General features: G+C 41.4%; 1 protein-coding gene and 1 long non-coding RNA gene across 5 annotated transcripts in view; one reads left to right on the top strand and one right to left on the bottom strand.

The window, feature by feature from the left end:
* Window positions 1-8,708, bottom strand: part of AKAP7 (A-kinase anchoring protein 7) — a 144,835-nt gene extending 136,127 nt beyond the window's left edge. For 2 of the 4 annotated variants that reach the window (XM_058675292.1, XM_058675359.1), the window contains exons 1-2: window positions 8,486-8,705; window positions 1,362-1,490 (exon numbers count right to left, since the gene is read on the bottom strand). In XM_058675292.1, the coding sequence (XP_058531275.1) occupies window positions 1,362-1,490; window positions 8,486-8,642 (286 nt within the window). In that variant the 5' untranslated portion in view covers window positions 8,643-8,705. Of the gene's footprint in view, window positions 1-1,361; window positions 1,491-8,485 lie in introns of all 4 variants that reach the window. The other 2 variants (XM_058675208.1, XM_058675245.1) reach the window with 2 other exon arrangements.
* Window positions 1-18,466, top strand: part of LOC131482328 (uncharacterized) — a 59,391-nt gene extending 40,925 nt beyond the window's left edge. The window contains exons 2-4 of the long non-coding RNA XR_009246903.1: window positions 8,733-8,979; window positions 10,476-10,605; window positions 18,261-18,466. This is a non-coding gene — a long non-coding RNA (uncharacterized LOC131482328). The remainder of the gene's footprint in view (window positions 1-8,732; window positions 8,980-10,475; window positions 10,606-18,260) is intronic.
* The last annotated feature ends 226 nt before the right edge of the window (window positions 18,467-18,692 follow it).

Raw genomic sequence — 18,692 nt, forward strand, 5'->3', positions numbered from 1 at the left:
CCTCCCCCACACATCCTACATGGCAGCTGCCTTATAAACTATTGCTGTTAATGTGTTGGCTTTCTAATAAGCTCCGGCCTGCTTGAGAGCCAAGGACTCATGGCACAATTTCTGGCATTTTCCAGGCATCCAATTAATAGTCCTCCAAGAAATGACTAAAGAATCAGGAATCATAGATACTGTAACTGGTGCCTTTCAAACTGTACAGATTTAATGAATGTACTTACTTTCTGTAAGTTTCCATTTTCTCAAAATGAAGAGACTGAACTAAATAATGTCTTGTGAAACCTGAAGTCATGATAACAACCTATCAAATCACAATGAAGCTTCATGTAAAACAACCAACGAGTGGCAAAGAGTATATCAGCAACAAATATTTTTGTTGAACACATTGAGCTTTCCTTTGTTTTCCTATTCACAAGGGCAACAGCCCAAACTGTCACATTTACAGCGGAGGCAACCAAACATAACATATTCTATTATTTTTTTTTTAGAGATTTTATTATTATTGGAAAGCCGGATATACATAGAGGAGGAGAGACAGAGAGGAAGATCTTCCATCCGATGTTTCACTCCCCAGGTGAGCCGCAATGGCCGGTGTGTGCCGATCTGAAGCCAGGAACCAGGAACCTCTTCCGGGTCTCCCACACGGGTGCAGGGTCCCAAAGGTTTGGGCAGTCCTCGACTGCTTTCCCAGGCCACAAGCAGGGAGCTGGATGGGAAGTGGAGCTGCCGGGATTAGAACCGGCGCCCATATGGGATCCCGGGACTTTCAAGGCGAGGACTTTAGCAGCTAGGCCACGCCGTCGGGCCCTCTATTATTTTTTAGGACATGAAATTCAGATTTAGATATTTATATAGTTTCAGCAGAATATCAAACAAGTAATCATTTAGTCTTCTAAACTATATGAGCTCTTGAGGACTGAATTGATCCAGTAATGCCAATAATGGAAAGTTTTGTTCAGCACCAGGAGGGCAGGACAGTGCCTGTCTTATTCACTGATGGATCCTCCAATGGCCTAGATAAGCAGTGCCTATCAGTTAGGAAGAAACTGTCAGACGACGGGGTATTGTTGAGATTGCCACTGGCTCCAGATCAGCTGAAAGAGGCACTAAGCCACCAAACAATCTCACCCACGATTTTCAGAAGCAGCTGATAAACTGTAGAATGATTAGACCCCAAATTTGTTGTGCTGCCTTAATATACTCCATGACAGGTTTGACAACAGACACACAGATCATAATTAACAACCAAAATTCAAAATATTACATGTATTTAAAATCAAACAATGTTTTAATTAAAGTATTACATATAATTACATTTATTATTCAACAAATACTTATGAGAATAAAGTACTTACTTTCACAAGCATCTTTAATATCTACTGTAGCAAATGGCATGTCTATCAGAGAATCCACAGTATCCATTTCAAATTCTTCTGATATTTCCTTTCTTGACACATTTTCATCCTCACTGGGATTTATTCCTCCTTTAACAGATCACAAAAGAAACCTGTATTATTTAACTTATTTTTCAGCTCACATCCTAAACAAAAACAACTCAACTGAATTCAATGTTACTAACAGTGTTAAGAAATTTATAATTCCATTCAAATATATTGCAAAGCTATCTACATTAGCGTTATTCATACACTGGTATATATTTTCTACATCCATTTTCATATTAAACATCTAAAGCTTGAATAACTTTCTAGAGCACAGCATCCAACTTAAGGCACAATAAACACTGATCAATAACTTTCAAGGTTACCTGCAGCTGTGCTTTTCTTAATAAAACTGTACTTTTTCCACATGCCTTTTGAAAATACACTCGGTCTTTTCACATCGGTTTCTGAATAGACCATTTCTATATTCTCATTTGTATAAGCTATGACTTTTTTTTCTTGAAGAGACTTTTAAATTGTTTCCATTATCATACTTAACATTTTAAATTTAATTTAAAATATATGACTCTAAACATGCTTTTCTGGAATTTCACTTATTAAAAAACAAATGATCTTATAATTTCCCTAAGAGCTCTCTCACGGTCATATACCAATACTAACGCCCCATTTATTATTTAGTTTTTGTTTTATTTTCTTGTTCTGGTTGGGAAAATAATGTGTCTCGGGTGGAAGGTAAAGGAAAACAGGTATCTGTTTAAACTAAGACAGTTACTTGCTAAATCTACCAGCTGGTGGTTTCCCCACTACCATTATCTTTAGTGATAGACACAAACATTGAAACTACCATTGAAAAGAATCCTGGGATATTTACAATAAGAGTTACTAAAAACTAATTTATAACTCCAGATACTTAAATACTCATCTATTTGATTCTATTATACCGCTCTATTTTCAAACATAATACCAACAAAACACTTTCACATACAAGTAATAAATATTATGGTAGGCCATAATCAATCACAAAAAAAAAAAAAAAAAGCCTATGGGTTGGCACCAGTGTGAGGGTTAAGCTACCACTTATTTTAGTTACTGCTTGGGCTGCTTGCATCCCATAACAGTGTACTGGTTCTCGGCTTCTGACCCAGCTTCCTGCTAAGGAGCATCTGTGATGCAGCAGATGACAGTCAAGCACCTGGGTCCCTGCTATCCAAGTAGGACACCTGGCTTGACTTCTGGATCCTTGCTTTGATCTGACCAAGTTATAGCTGTTACAGCATCTGAGGAATGGACCACTGGATGGAAGCTATCTCTCCATCTCTTTGTGTATCTGCCTTTCAAATAAAAATCAAACCGGATATTTCTCTTTAAGCTAAATGTTGCTTGCTTTGACTCGAGTCATCTCTATTACTGTTCATATTATGTGAGCAAACAGAATTCCCTTCTGCTTTCTAGAATCTGCTGAAATAAACTGACAATGAACAGATTTACAAGAGAAAAAGGCCAACTTATTCATGTAAAAGTGCATGGAAACCACCCAGAGCACAGAATTCAACAGAAGGGCCAGATGGTTGAAGCTTAAATACCCTTTTCATAGGGAACAAAGGTATGCGTAGGTAATTTTAAAGAAAAGGTAAATAATTTTTGCGTTAGACAAAGGAATCAGAACAGTTGATAGCCCAGAACAACCTCCCTCTGCACTCTGAAGGAGGTAGTCACCCATCTTGGGAAGGTGAGACACACTGGGAAGAAAGGCTGTCTTGTTAGGCAAACGAAAACTCTCAAACAACCCTCAGAACAGGCAGGTATGATGACAATGATCTCAGTGACTACTTTCTCAAGCTAACAAAATTTCATGAACAGAATCCAAGACAACTGCATTCCTTAGAAATACCTAAGAGAACCTGAAAGAAAGAGGCCCTGATGTTTTGGGGGAAGAAAAAAAAAAAAAAAAAACAGGAAAACTGGATGAGAGACTACCAGTGGTGGCAGAGAATCCTAAGCCTGCTTCTTTGGATCAAAGCCCTCCGCATGTTCATACTTGGGAGCATTGGGTTTTCAGCTATAGCATTTTTAAATTCCAATTCAATGCCCCCCAAAAGTAATATTGTGTACTTACTAGTGGTACTATTTATATTACAGTTTAAATTTTAGGGTGCTAAGGTACAATCCATCAAGCTGCACATCCTATACTGCAGTGCCAGTTACTCTATTTCCAATCCAACCCCTTCCTAACGTGTCTAGGAACTAACACGCGGTGGTTCGGGTACTTGAGTTCCTGCCACTCACATAGGAGACCTGGAGGGATTTCCAAGCCACTGTTTGAACTGATCCAGCCCTAGCTGTTGCAGCCACTTTGGGGAATGAAGCAGCAGAAGGAAGATCTCTGTCTCTTCCTCTCTTCTATCACTCTGACTTTCAAATAAATATTTTTAAAAACAAAACAGTGAGAACCATGTACATAAAGAAAAAAAATTAGGACGTGCCTGAGTGCCTGAAACAAAGTATATTCATAAACTTACAAGCATTTGAAAAGTATGAGCACAAATCAAGTGTCTTTCAGTCTTCACACAGTTTAGACTTAAACATGAGGAGATCAAATAGACATCAAACAGACTTTGGGCACATAAAGGATCATCACTGAGCATGTCGACCACACGTAAAAAGCTAGCACTAAGAGTATTTGTGCACTAAAATATGAACCAGACTGAATAAAAAATCAAAGGGATGAAACCTAACTGCTGTTTTTTCTCTATTCTCAAGCGAAGAATTTGGTGACATGAAACGAATCCACTTAAAACACATATTAATACTAGCTTCCAAGTCTACGTGCCACTCAGAAATCAGGATTCCTGGCAACATTTGGAACGCAGGAAACTGACTTCTGAAATCTAATGAGACACTTTGAAAGAAAGGGGGAAATTCTTTTTAAGTAAAAAAGTTCTGGATATAGTCTAATTTTTACAGTTCATCTTGGGCTCAAAAAGCAAACATGAGTGATTCTGGCTATAGCTAGGGAGATTAGGGCAGTAACAAGGGTGATGACAGTAACTGCACACTAACAGGCACTGAAAGCCTTTAGAAAATTACCAGCCTCAGGGTCCCCTTCAGTGCTAAGCACACTGAACTGTCTAGGGATCAAGCCGTGCTTGGATTCCTTAGAGTCCCATAGAGGAGCACGTGTTGTGCCGCATGTTGGATCACTGCAGTTGGATAGAGGAATCCCAGATCAGAGAGTTAGTCAAAGCTCCAGGCTACTCTGCTTCAGATCCAACTAACACTTGGGAGAACAGCAGAAGACAGCCCAAGTGCTTAGGTTCCTACCACCCACATGGGCACCAACATGGAGTCCCGAGCTCCTGGAATCCGCCTGGCCCTGCTTTAGCCATTGTGGCCATTTAGGGAATGAACCAGCAGATGAAAGCTCTCTCATGCGCTCTCTCTCTCCCTCTCTCACTCCACCCCCACCTTTCAAGTTAATAAATAAAATAAAAAATAAAGTCCTAAGAGTGACTGCAATGTACAAGGGAGGTTTTGCCTCAAAAGGTCCCCTTCCACTTCTCCAGTTCCTGATTCTAGAGCAGACTAAAGACTGTGTCAACGGATAAGAACAACCAACTGCAAAGGCAAAACTCAGATCAGACTTCCATCTCATCAGGGAAAATGGACCTGATTCTGTGGCCTGCATTAGACAACACATTCTCCCCAGGCGGCTGGTGCTTCCTCCAATTGTGCATGCGTTATGTTACAGACATTCACTTGTCTGTCATCTGCATTGGACTCCATGATCAAAGTGACCATATAATTTACTACTGAAACCAGAACACTTTTGAAAATGAATGGGGGAACTTTCTATAATTATACCCTAGCACAACAGTGGTACCCTACTTCCTTAAGTGCCTGGTCTAAGTCTCCTCTGATTCCTCTGTTTCTATAGGTGCTCAATAAATTTTTGCTAAGTACACATCTGGAGTGCTTAATAAATCATTTAGGTTACACTGCAATGCAACTATGTCAATGCCCACTAAAAATAATGTTCAGTGTTTACCATTACTCTAGTATATCACATCTGCTCTATTTCCACTGGATGAATAACACAGAGGTACAAACAGCCCATTTGACACAAAAATAAACACTGAAATATAGCATGACTTGCTCAACATTATTCATATTGCTAAATAAAGCATAATAAACCCAAAGGTAATGTTATATCAGAATTGACAGAATTCTAACCAGCTTCCTGAAATGCAGCCGCAATAGCTCAAGTAACTGCGTTCCTGCCACCTACCCGGGACACCTGCACTGAGGGCCAAGCTTCTTGCTAGGCTCTAGGCCAACCTCTGTGGTTAAGAGATTTGGGCAGCGAGCCAGCACATAAGAGCTGTGAGTGTGTGTCTTTTCTGGCTGCCACTCAAATTTTAAAAAATAATAAAAATAAAAATAAATAACAAAGGAGTATAGAATGTGAAGCACAAACTATTTGCTATTAAGTCATAGAATAACTGAGGACTTGTTCACTCAAAAAAAAAAAAAAAAAAACTGTGCCACTGCCAAGTGAAGTCTTCAAAGAACTGCTAGTTGGTTGTTCCATGAAATAATTGTGCGCACTTTCGCACACAGAGAATCTGCCTCCATTTATCAAAGCTCTAGCATTTGGACAAAGGTTCATCAGAAATAAGAACCATTTGGCTTTTGGAAAGTTGATCTAAAATAACCAGCCTTAAAGAAAGCACCTCAACTATATTCAGACTACATTTAATTAAGCATTAAGTGTTTTTAAGTCTCCTAAAATTTGGTCAAACTGTAGTTAAATTTTCCCCTTTTGTGCAAACCTGAAGAAAAAGTACACAACTAACTGCATTACTAACATACACATGCAGTGAACACTAGCTCATGGTTAAAGATGAATTCCAAGCCAGGCACTTCACACAGAGTAACCTGTTTAAACCTCATGCCCATGCCATTAGCAAATACTCATTTTACAGACTTGCAATCAAGGAACTAACAAATCTTGGGACTGGAGTTTGAACCCAAGCACCCTGCCAGCACCCTGCCAGGCCTGCACTGTAACCTGAGCTGCTGCTTTCACAAAGCAATAGGGAATCCTTGGGGAGCCTGTCAGTGCTTCCTCCAACCTAGGGCTGTCCATCACGTGTGTCCAAACAGACTAGACTGACCACAGATTTACTTAAACCAACGGCACCAAAAAAAAAAGTATAAAAACTTACTAAACAAGGAAATGGTTAAACAAAACATATTCACTCCCATGACGACTAAGACAACTGGTTATGGCAACTGCAACAAGAGCAAAGAGCTTCAGAGCAAATACTTTTTTAAAAGTTCATCCAAGGGCCCAGTGTCATGGCCCAGCCGCTAAAGTCCTTGCCTTGAATACACCCGGGATCCCATATGGGCACTGGTTCTAATCCCGGCAGCTCCACTTCCCATCTAGCTCCCCATTTGTGGCCTGGCAAAGCAGTCAAAGCCCTGGGACCCTGCACCCACATAGGAGACCTGGAGGAAGTTCCTGGCTCCTGGCTTTGGATTGGCGCTGCACCGGCCATTGTGGTCACTTGAGGAGAGAATCATGGGATGGAAGATCTTCCTCTCTGTCTCTCCTCCTCTCCGTATATCTGACTTTGCAATAAAAATAAATAAATCTTTAAAGAAAATTTCACCCAAAACTGCATCTGCTCCATGAGTTACAATTATGCAGGGAAAGCTAAAGGACATAGATTAACTGTAAAGCTGGCACAGCTATATGAAACATATTTGTATGTTTTCCATTTCCTCTATTAGAATGCCTTTGCATATGACTTTTATAAGAAAAACAGCTTCACACATGTTAAAAATATATTACAAAACCATGTATGTAAACATAAGCTAACACTCTAATATAGCTGCATTTCAGGATATGACTGAAGTCCCATCACGTCAGCATATGATACACAGTTGGCGTGTTGGCACGCCAAACACAAGTTTTCTCTTTGGGGCACCAAAATACAATCTTATTTAGCTCCATCTCTCTCCAGCCGCTTTGTCCGGGTTAAAGCTTTACAAAAGGCCATCCACTATTGGTGGCTTAGTTAATAAAAATGGTAGCTCCCTGCATCTGGATGGATGTTGAGAAGTATTTGCTACTCAACCAGTCACCTGACCTCCACTCTCTGGTTTTTTCCTCATCAAAAAGGAACAAAGGAGTACAATCCAAATTACGGAGGAGAAATGGACAACACTGTAATATCTGAAAAGGAAGGAAAAGAGGAAATAATTTTCCGAATCACTTCAAACCTCCTTAATACAACGTGCATACTGAAAAGACCCGGACTGTCCTAGATATACTGACAGGATCCTGAATTGCAAGGGCACAAGTACTGAGTGTGACTTTCGCTTTCACAACGCCTTCCCAGGATGCATCTCACTAATTCACTGGTTAGGCACCTGCCCAGGAGCCCTTCATCATCCTATTAGCCTGACCCATTGTTATTTAAGTTTCCTCTAATTGGTTCTTGATCCCTTTCACCAGATCCCGCCCTCGCTCTGCCCACACAGTTCACTTTGCCGCGACTGCTGACCCAAGTTGGAAATTCACTCTGGGAGCTAGGAAAGCCTGGGCGCCAGTTTTAAATCGGTCTTTTCCAATCCCGGAATAAAATCCTACACGAAACGGCCTGCCAATTCGAGGATTTCGATACTTGTAATAGAAAATAAAATGGAGATGGTTCTAGGTTTGGGTTACTACGCCAAAACCTCAGGGGTCGAATGTGTTGGCAAGAACTCACTGGCGTTAAGGAACACGAGAACAGAAAAGGGAAAACAAAAATGAAATGAGGCAGGCTTCACACGCCTCGCCTCCAGTCGCAACAAAGCGTGCATTAAAACTCCGCGGCCCAGGCAGCACTGGTCCCAAGCGCATTCACCAGCACCGCTCCCCAGGGCTACACCGAGACACCGTGGAGGGAGAAACGGGACCCGAGCGTGGCCGCCGGGGGTCGGGCTCTCCACAGGCCCGGCCCTCCGAGAGGCCGAGCGCAGCGCCGGCTCCGACCGCCCCTGGCCCGCTGGGCAGCCAGCCGCCTCACCCGCTCCGGGCTGCTCCATGGTCGCGGCGCGCGGAGGCCGAGCGTCCGGGCGGGCTGAGGTGGCGCTGAGACGCCGGCAGCCGGCGGGGCCGAGCGGGAGCCGGCGGCCTAAGGATGCCCGCAGCCCCCGGGGAAGCAGCAGCCGTAAAAGCGCCATGGCCCGGCTGCGCGCCGGAAGGGGCCGGCCCGGCCTGTGGCGGGACCCGGATTGCGGCGAGCGCCGCGGGGCGGCCGTGAGCCGCGGGAGCGCTGCCTGGCCCTGGAGCCGGGCGGCCTCCGATGGCCTCTGGCAGCCCTCAGCTATTTCCTGTGGCGCGGCCTTTCCCGTCCCACGCTTTGAGGGGCGAGATCGGGACCGCCTGGAAACATTCCTTTGGCCTGGTGTCTCCTGAGAACCCCTGTGTTTAGTTTTTGCCGAGAACTTTGAAAACATCGAGTTCTGATTGCGACATCGGAAGATCGGGATGTTCAAGAACTAGGCGTTGGACATCTGTGTAATGAGATATTTACTTACAGTACGAATTTAAGAAGCCAAACCGTGACAGTCTTTAATTTCTAACAAGGGTTTTATACCAGAAGTTAAGTGGAAACCCCACTCCTAGGTTTTTTTTTTTTTTTTTTTTTTTTTTTTTTTTTTTGCAAATTGCAGTGCTGATATGAATTATACTAGTAATTTATTGAATTCCCGGGCTGCCTCCGGGAGTGGGGGCAGAGGATCACACAGATGAAAGTTGGGATTCAGAGGTGTATGATAGGCCCCTTACAGGTCCCTGATTGGTCTGTATGGATTTGGATGATGACAACGTGGGCCTCATTGAGTAAGGTGGTAGATAATTCTTGCTCAGGGGCTTGCATTTTTGGAAAAACTCCGCAGGCTGAACACGGAAACACTCCATCTAAGAAAGAGATGAATTACCTCATCAGTCTTTTGCTCAGGGCTCTTTTAGGGCTGGGCGCACCATTCCTTTTTCGAGTCAGTTAATTTTAGGCAAGAGGTTAATTTGCCACCCAAAGCAGTTCAGTTAAAGCCAAGCTAAGGGAAGAAGGCCCAGTGGGAGAATAGGCCCGGACAGGATCTAGCATCTGCCTCAAAGGTACTGTATACATTTCCTAAGTCATAAAGCTAACGTCCTCAACTCTTACCTGCATTACAAACCTCAATGCACAAGCCTCATTTACCACACAATTCCCAGTCACCTTCTCCTAGACACCCGCGCCTCTATACCTTCTCTTTTTTCAAGATTTATTTATTTTTACTTGAAAGTCAGGTTTTACAGAGAAAAGGAGAGATAGAAAGAAATCCTCCATTTGCTGATTTACTCGGCAAATGGCCACAACAGCCAGAGCTGAGCTAATCCAGAGCCAGGACCCAGGAACTTCCTCTGGGTCTCCCACATAGGTACAGGGTCCCCAAGGCTTTGGGCCATACTTCACTGCTTTCATCAGCAGGGAGCTGGACTGGAAGTGGAGCAGCTGAGACTTGAACCAGCACCCATATGGAGGTTAGCACGGCAGACAGAGGATTAGCCTGTTGAGCCAACCCTGCCAGGACCCCATCTATTGTTTTCTTTTAAAAACGTACCCATTGATTTAAAAGACATAGTTACAGAGAGACGGAGAGAGAAAGAGCTCCTCCATCCTCTAGTTGACTCTCCAAATGGCCTTAACCATCAGAGCTGGACCAGGAGACAAGAACTTTGTCCTGTCTTCTGCAGGCATGGCAGGGGCCGGTGTTCTTGGACCATCTTCCTCTGCCTTCCCAGGCACCTTAACAGAAAGCCAGATTCGAAACATGGCAACCAATACTTAAACTGGCTTCAAAAGTGGTGAATTAGCTCTGTCTGCCACAGCAGAGCCCCTGCTGGCTTGTAAAGCTCCAGGACTCATTGCCTTTTGATATTTACTTATTTCTCTGGTGTTCTTGTGTGAGCATGTAATAAAGCTCTTCTGTTGATTAACTGTCTTTTCTCATTTTATTCCACATCCCCAGCTACTGAACCAAGAAGGTAAACAGGTTTTCTCCTCTCCAACGTGGACCACAATAAATGGGAGACTTTCCTTCTCTACTTAGGCAAGGATAGAGCCTCAGTGCCACCTATTAAGAGTCCACCACTAGCACTGTGAGTATAGTCTTACTCAACACGCCTCGGGCAGAGGACATGTCAAGCTGCCTATGTCCTAAAAAAGAGGATGCTCTCCAAGTTTCTTAGAGAAACTAGAACGGGGGCATAAAAGGTGGGTCTCAGATATCTTATTGTGCCACAAAGCCCAGACCAGTGAGGACTATCAAAAAGGTAGGAATTAGGGACATTCCTTGTGATGCAGTGAGTTGTAACTTCTTGGGAACCCACATCCTATGTCAGGGTGCCTGGGAACAAGTCCCATCCCTGCCTTTCAGTCGAGCTCTCCTGCTGCCACTACACCTGGGGCTCAGTCAATGATGGCTTGTGGATTTGGGTTGCTGCCAACCATATAGGCAAACTGATGTGATCTCTTGTGCTCTCTCTCCTCTGTGTGTGGGAGGGGGGAGTGGAGGAGGTAGAGGATTAGCCTTTTAACTAAACATTTTTTAAAAATTTAAATTAAAAGAAAAAATACAACATTCAGAAATAAGATTGACAGGATAAATGAGCCAGGTGAGCAATAGGCCCTGAAGGTCACTGATCACTCTTGGTCCAAGAACAGTGTGATTGTTTGAAAATGAATCCTAATCCCGTTATCTTAGCAGTGTGCATCCTTCTCTTGGGAGGAAAGGGGCTGTGTGTATAAAGGTACTTGCTATGGTCCATATAATTCTGTGACAACCCCAAACCCTGATCTACTCCTAGCACAGCCTATGTAATGTATAGGGAGGAACTGTTCTTATTTGTGAGAGATGGTCACCATGAGTACTGAGAGCATCCACGGTGGTCAGGAGCACAGGCTGCTGGGACTAATGGAGCTGGGACTCTACAAATGAAACTTGGGGTGACCAGAGCTGGCAATGGGAACAGCCCACTCGCTGGCAACAGCAGACACTGTCTGGAAACTCAGAAGTATGTGAGAAGGATATCACAGAGATTGTCACCTGGGAACAGCATTCACGTAGCTGTCTGGATTCAGATGTTAATGCTAATGCCAGCTAGGTTTTAGCCTCAGGCTGGAAAAACTTCAAGACCTGCAGATTACCCATGAATGGGACGCCTTTGGCCTAATGGTTAGGACCTCACTTGGGACACCCACATTCTGCAACATAGTGCCCAAGTTCCAGTCTGGCTATACTTGTTATTACAATTTCCTGCTAATGAGTACCTGAGAGAGAACAAGTTATTCCTCAAGTCCTTGAACTCCTGCTACCCGCTGGGCAGTCCTAGATTGAGTTCTGGGCTATTGGCAAGGCTTTACTTTTGCAGAGACTTGGGGAGTAAACCAGTAGATATAATCTTTGTCTATCCACCCATCAGAATAAAGAATTTTGCCCATGATATTATTTCTTCCTTCCTTCCTTTATTTTTGTTTTTCTTGTTGAAGTTTGTGTTTTGTTTTGTTTTGTTTTTGACAAATTCAGGTACTTAATCGGCAGATCTACTGTTTATGGAAGTTTTATTCCTTAATTAAGCAATTATCCATTGAGCGACCTGTACTTAATTTGGGAATACGAAGACATTAAAACACAGTGGCTACCACTGAATGGCATAAAGTCCAATGTAGGAAACAAGAGAATGCAGTGAAAAGCATGGGAGCATGGGCATACATGCCTGAAAGCTCACAGGTGGGACACTAATAACCTGTGTAGAAGGGTGAGGTCAGGGACTGAACCAAACAGAAAGTGATTCAGTGCTCTAACACAGCCATGGTCTCCTACCAGCAGTGAGCTACTTCAGTTTTTTGAGGTGCTGAATAAGCCACATTTTATTATTGTTAAATACTGAGAATGACTTGAGAGAAATCAACAAATACAAGGCTTAAAAATCCCTTTTTAAGGGTATGCATGACAGCTTGATAGGTTACATCACCACCTGCCACACTAGTGTTCCATATGGTTGCATTCTCCCTCTTTCCTCTCTTCCTATCTCTTAACTCTGCCTCTCAAATTATAAATAAATAAATAAATAAATTCTGAAGCCAGCGTTATGGGATAGTGTGTAAAGCTGCTGCCTGCAATTCCAGCATCCTATGTGGACATTACTTTGAGTCCAGGCTGTTCTACTTCTGATCCAGCTCCTTACTTATGCACCTCGTGAAGCAGCAGAGGATGACCCGGATCCTTGGGCCCTTGCACTCATATGGCAGACTTGGAAAAAGCTCATGGCTCCTAGTTTGGCCTGGCAATTATAGTCATTTAGGAAATGAACCCATGGATAGAAGAACTCTCCTTCTGTTGCTTGTAGCTCTGCTTTTCAAACAAATACATATTTTAAAATCCCTGTACAACTTTCCTTATAAGAACTTTGTAGACCAATACATTCTAAACATCAATTAAATAGGGGCCAGTGTGTGGTATTGCAAGCAAATCCTCTGCCTGTAGCATCAGTGTCACTTATAGGCTTCAACTAAAACAAAAGTACAGTTTAAATGAAAAGAAATCTGTATGAAACAACTTCTTTCCTTTTCTTCTCCAGTACCCTCAGGCATTACAAGTAGACTAGCCAACTGTATTGTTTGCCCAGGACTATTCAGATTTAGCACAGAAGGTTCCATATGCCAGACCTCAGTCTTCAACAGAGACCATAACCTCTATAATAGAAATCAAAGAAACGAGATAGTGTGTCAAATGGTAAAGAGTTCTATGGGCTGAAAGGGTTAGGAAAGGCTTGAAAGGAAAGGTAATGTTTGAGATCAGATTTTAAAATGCATGAAGAGAGCTGGAGCAGCCGGGGTACCACATTCCAGGGGTGCGCAGGTAAAGTTGTACAGGCACGAGTCTGCAAGTAGATGCACAAGAGTGGGCCTACTAGTTTGACTGGTTCAAGTGGCAAAGGACTGGCAGATAAAGCTGCAAATTTCAGCTAGGACCAGATGATGGAAAATCCTACATGTCAGCTAAGCAGTTTGAATTTGTAAGAACTGAGATTTATTGAAATCTCTGAGCCCAGTGCGGTAGCCTAATGGCAAAATTCTCACCTTGCATGTGCCAGGATCCTATATGGGCTCTGGTTTGTGTCCCAGCTGTTCCACTTCCCATCCATCTCCCTGCTTGAGGCCTGGGAAAGCAGTACAAGATGGCCCAAAGCATTGGGACCCTGCACCCACATGGAAGACCCAGAAGCAGTTCCTGGCTCATCGCTTCAGATTGGCTCAGCTTTGCCATTGTGGTCATTTGACTACTTGGGGAGTGAGCCAGCGGATAGAAGACCTTTCTCTCTGTAAATTTGCCTTTCTAATAAAAATAAATGAATCTTTTAAAAAAAATCTCTGATCTTGAAACTTGATGTGGTGAAGGATGGCTTCATGTATCCAGTTCAGAATTTCTTGAAAAGAGTAGATAATTGAAATCACTAGTGCAATGAGTTCACTGCAGCATTGCAAGTTATCCAAGCATGATGGACAGAAGCTTGAAAATGGTCTACAAATTAAAGTGGTAGAGTTAAAAAATTCCAAGACAGTCACTGGGGAACATCAGTCATTGTTAGCATGCAGGAAGAAAAGTTTGGGTTGACTGGTGCTGGGACATTAGAAAGTAGGGAGCAGCAGGCATATGGATTCCACCCTCTAACTCTAACTTCCTGTTAATGTGTACCTTGGGAGGCAGAGGTAACAGCTCAAGCTTTTGCCACTCACATGTGAGAAGACCTTGGTTGATCTCCCAGTTTCCTGCTTCAGCCTAGTCAAGTTCTGAGTATTCAGACATTTGAGGAATAAACCAGTGAATGGGAGACTTCTCTGTATCTCTCTCTCTCGCTCTGTCTCTTTCTCTCTTCCTGACTCTCCAATAAATACAAATGCAGAAGAGGCAAAGGGGATGAATCAGGAGTCCCAAGAGCAATCCAGACTCAAGGAGATGAGAAATGGGAGAATGGAGAGAGCAGCACGTTTGAGTGAGCAGGAGGGCAGACAGGGTGCCCTGGACAACAGAACCTTTCCCCTCAATGCTCAGACATCCTCAGTAAAATCAGTCATCAGACTCAACCAGCTAAAGTGTTTTCATGTTAAAAGAGGAGTGCAGTGATAGTTCCCACTTTGCCCTCCCTCTTGGCCACATTCTCCATCCTCCTCCTTCTTACTTCTTTGTTTTCCCTAATTTTTAGAGTGACATATTTTCTTTCACTTTGCAATCACAGACTTAACACTCCATTATGTAAAGATATCAACCTATAGAAAGAATAAAAATCAAGACAGCCTACTGTTCCTCAAAAATATAGACAAAGTCAGCATATAATAAATCAAAGGATGTCAATCTCTCGCATATAGATTCTAGTTTTTATACTCTGTATTAGTTATCACAGATCAGGGACAATGTGGTATAATTGTCTTTTGTGAACTGCATTATTTCATTCAGTTTGATGGCTTCCAATTGGATACAATTAGTTGCAAAAGATGAGATTTCATTCTTTTTTGTGGCTGTATATCATATACATACCACATCTTTCTTTCTTCAGTAATCAGTTGATGGGCATCTGAGTTGATTCCATATCTCAGCCATTGCGAACTCAGCTGTTACATACATAGGAGCACAGACCAATCTTCCATATGCTTGCTTGGATTTGAAGGATAGAGAGACAGAACTGGGAGGGGCAGAATAGAGATTTTTCTATCACCTGACTCACTTTCCAAACGCTCCACAATAACAGAAATACGCCACCCCAATTCAGGATCCAGGAACTCCACCTGAGTCTCCCACATGAGCAATAGGAACTCACATATTTGAGCCATCATCTGATGCTTCCCAGGATATATACAGAGAAAGCTAGATTAGAAGCAAAGTGTTCAAGACTTAAACCCAGGGACTATTCATGTAAGAGGCAGGCACTCTATACAGTGGCTTAACTTGCTGTGCCACCATGCTACCATTGTACCCCATATCACATGCCTGAATCAACACACATATATTGCATATCTTACATAAAGATATAAGAACATTTACATCAAGAACAATGATTGTGGACCCAGCACAGGAGCCTAGTGGCTGAAGTCCTTGTCTTGTATGTGTTGGGATTCTATATGGGTGCCAGTTCGTAGTCTAGCTGTTCTGTTTTCTTTCCAACTCCCTGCTTGTGGCCTGGGAAAGCAGTTGAGGACAGCCCAAAAGTCTTGGGTCCCTGCACCTGCATAGGAAACCCAAAAGAAGCTCCTGATTCTTGGCTTTGGATCAGCTTAGCTCCGGCCATTGTGGCCACTTGGGGAGTGAACCAGTGCATGAAAGATCTAAAAAAAAGAGAGAGAGAGAAAGATTGTGAACGATTGAGTTTCTTCAGTCAAAAGGAAAGAGGTCCTTTCCTTATCATGAGGTATGTGCTGGTTGTGTTACTGCTCAGAAGACAACAATGATCTCTGTTTCTACCCTATGTAGTGGGTGCTCCTCTGAGCACGTGTTGTGTAAATGCCAGATTTGCAGATTAGGCTAAGCAGCTATAATTAGGCTTACTGAAGTTGATTATCTTCTCATTTGATACTTCATCATACCCACTAGAATTCTCAGCACTTAACTGTTTCTTTGCTCACTTGGTGTATTGAATACATCATGTAAATCATCATCACACTTGGCAACAGATCATTCCCTGCCCTTCCTTTCTGGGAATGATGGTGGCTCTAGAGAGAGCTTCTTAACGTTAAAAGGAAAGAGTAAAGAGTTCTATAAAATTCTACTTTCTGGGTCATCAGGCTATCTTTTTTTGTTTGTTAGTTTCACTGTCCTAATATGCCAGAGTTATTGATGCAGTTTTAACTGAAACTTCTGCTTGCCTATTTTAAATTCATGTAATGATGCTTTTTAAAAGAGATATTAACAAAAATTTTATTAATTGGATATTAATGTATGGGTTAGCAGATTTCACAGCTTCTCAAATTTAATCATCCTATTGCTTAGTTGGCATAGGTATTTCTCATTATTTTATACAATTGATACTCAAAATATGCATTATATAAGCTCTCACTTGCAAAGATTAATTTTATATGTATTCCAATTATAGTATTTGTAGAATTGATAATTATATTCAGAGAATATAGAAAATAAAAAAAACTGCACAATATCCACAAGAAATCGGATGAGACTTGGATGAAACTTCATTCTGTGCTCTCTTACACAACAAAGGATTTCCTCAGAGAATTGTCTATTTGAATGTATCAATTACTTAACAATTCTGCCTAAATATTGTACAGTTTCAATTAAAAGAAAATATTTCATTTTCTATTGATTTGGTTATATATGGAAAAAAGCCAAAATAATTATAATCACCAAAACTGAAAAAATTACTGCATCATAAAGTACCAATTGCCCAAAATACCTTAATCTCAGTTGTTAATCACTTTATACTAACAGCACATTTTACAGCCATAATTTCTATGTATATATTAAGAATACATGATACTGCTGATGTCACATTTTATCTAAAATTTCCAAACACGTGTTTATATACTTAATACTCACTTTTCTATAACATTATTTATATCATATTATAGTACTTTGCTGTATTAATGTACCATCATCTCTTTAGCCAGTCTCTAAATTGTAATCTTTTGGCTATGTTTATGTTTCCAGTAGAATGTATCTGTAAATGTGATCAGATTTTTCCTTTCTTTTTTCTACAGTTTTCTTGAAACACACATCAAAATGGTTATTTTTGTTTGTTTGTTTTTAGGGAAGAAACCATGCTGAAAGTTTCGGCATCTCAAAAACCCTCACTAACCTGACTGCCCCAGAGTTACTAAGCACTTAACACTTCCTAATTGTTTATAGTTGCATGTCTTCAATTATCAATACTGACTTTTTCCTATTCATAAAATATTTATCAAGCAGCAAAAAAAGTCTGTCAACAATTTAAGGGTCTTACAGCAAGATATCACTGAGCACAGGCAGCATAGTAAAGTGGTTGAGAGCATGACTTTGAAAGCCAGATTCAAGTCTAAGAAAAGCATTTCAGGCAAATTTCCTTTACAATTCCAATTTCTTACCAAATTAAGTGTGAATTCTTCAATGACATATTTGAAACCCACCACAAATCATCTCTACACACTCTTTTGTGGAGGAAGGGAGGTGTTATTATTTCCCAATATTTTTGAAATGCAACAAATAAGTTAATAATTTGGTGTTGTTCACAAAGCATATTTGTAGACTTCAGACAAATGTATTCTAGTGTGTATGCCTTTGCCTTCAATGTCTTCATTCGCTGTGCAAAAAGATTTAGTCACTGTAATATGTATTTCTTCCATCTGATCTTTTCAACCCTATGGAAACATTTTCTACTCTGAATTTTCATAAGTTTTATTTCTACTCTTCGGAGTGGTTAGAATATTTTCATTCCACTCAAGGAAATTATCTTACTGTCTAGTGAGCACCTTAAGGCAACTTAGTACTCTCTTTAGAAAACAGGACATTGATCTTTTTTACCTTTTGAAATAATTGATGAGTTAACTAACCCATGTTTATGCACAAAAGCATAGATGATTATGCTTAAAAATAGGCAAATGGCAAGTCTAGGGAATTTCCAGACAATATAAACATTTTTCCTCTTCTTGGTATTTTGTTCATCTTTAAAAAACAATAATAAATTCTAAAGTTGAGTCTCAGCAATTTTCTAACCAAAATCTTTGACGGGATGCACTTCTAATCAGATATTTTGCTTTGTTTTCTCTGCAGAAATTTGACTTCCGTAGTTCCCAAAGCTGAATATCAAAGCATTTGACCCTAGGACCTTGAGCTAATTCTGACGAAGGAAGAAATCTATCGGCAGCTCTGTCTCATCCCGGCCTCTGGTACACCCTTGCCAGGGACTGCTCGCCTGTTATTTTCTAACAAATCTAACACAGTCCTTACTTCAGACTAAATTAATACCATGCAATTTCTTCCTTCCAATTTTTCTCTGTTAATAAACAAGTGCTGTTCTCCATATTAATTTTTTCTAAAATCAGCTACCCAAAAGAGTTAACAAGGCATATTTAGGTAAAATTCTAAAACAAAATCTTTACCCTCTCCCAAATAATTCAGGGACTTTATATTGCTTCAACTTTGTTACCAACCTCAACTGTATGTTATTGTTATCTAATAATCTCTCCCTGTAATTATTTTTTT

The sequence above is a fragment of the Ochotona princeps genome, chromosome 1 (genome assembly GCF_030435755.1).
Source record: "Ochotona princeps isolate mOchPri1 chromosome 1, mOchPri1.hap1, whole genome shotgun sequence".
NCBI lineage: Eukaryota > Metazoa > Chordata > Mammalia > Lagomorpha > Ochotonidae > Ochotona > Ochotona princeps.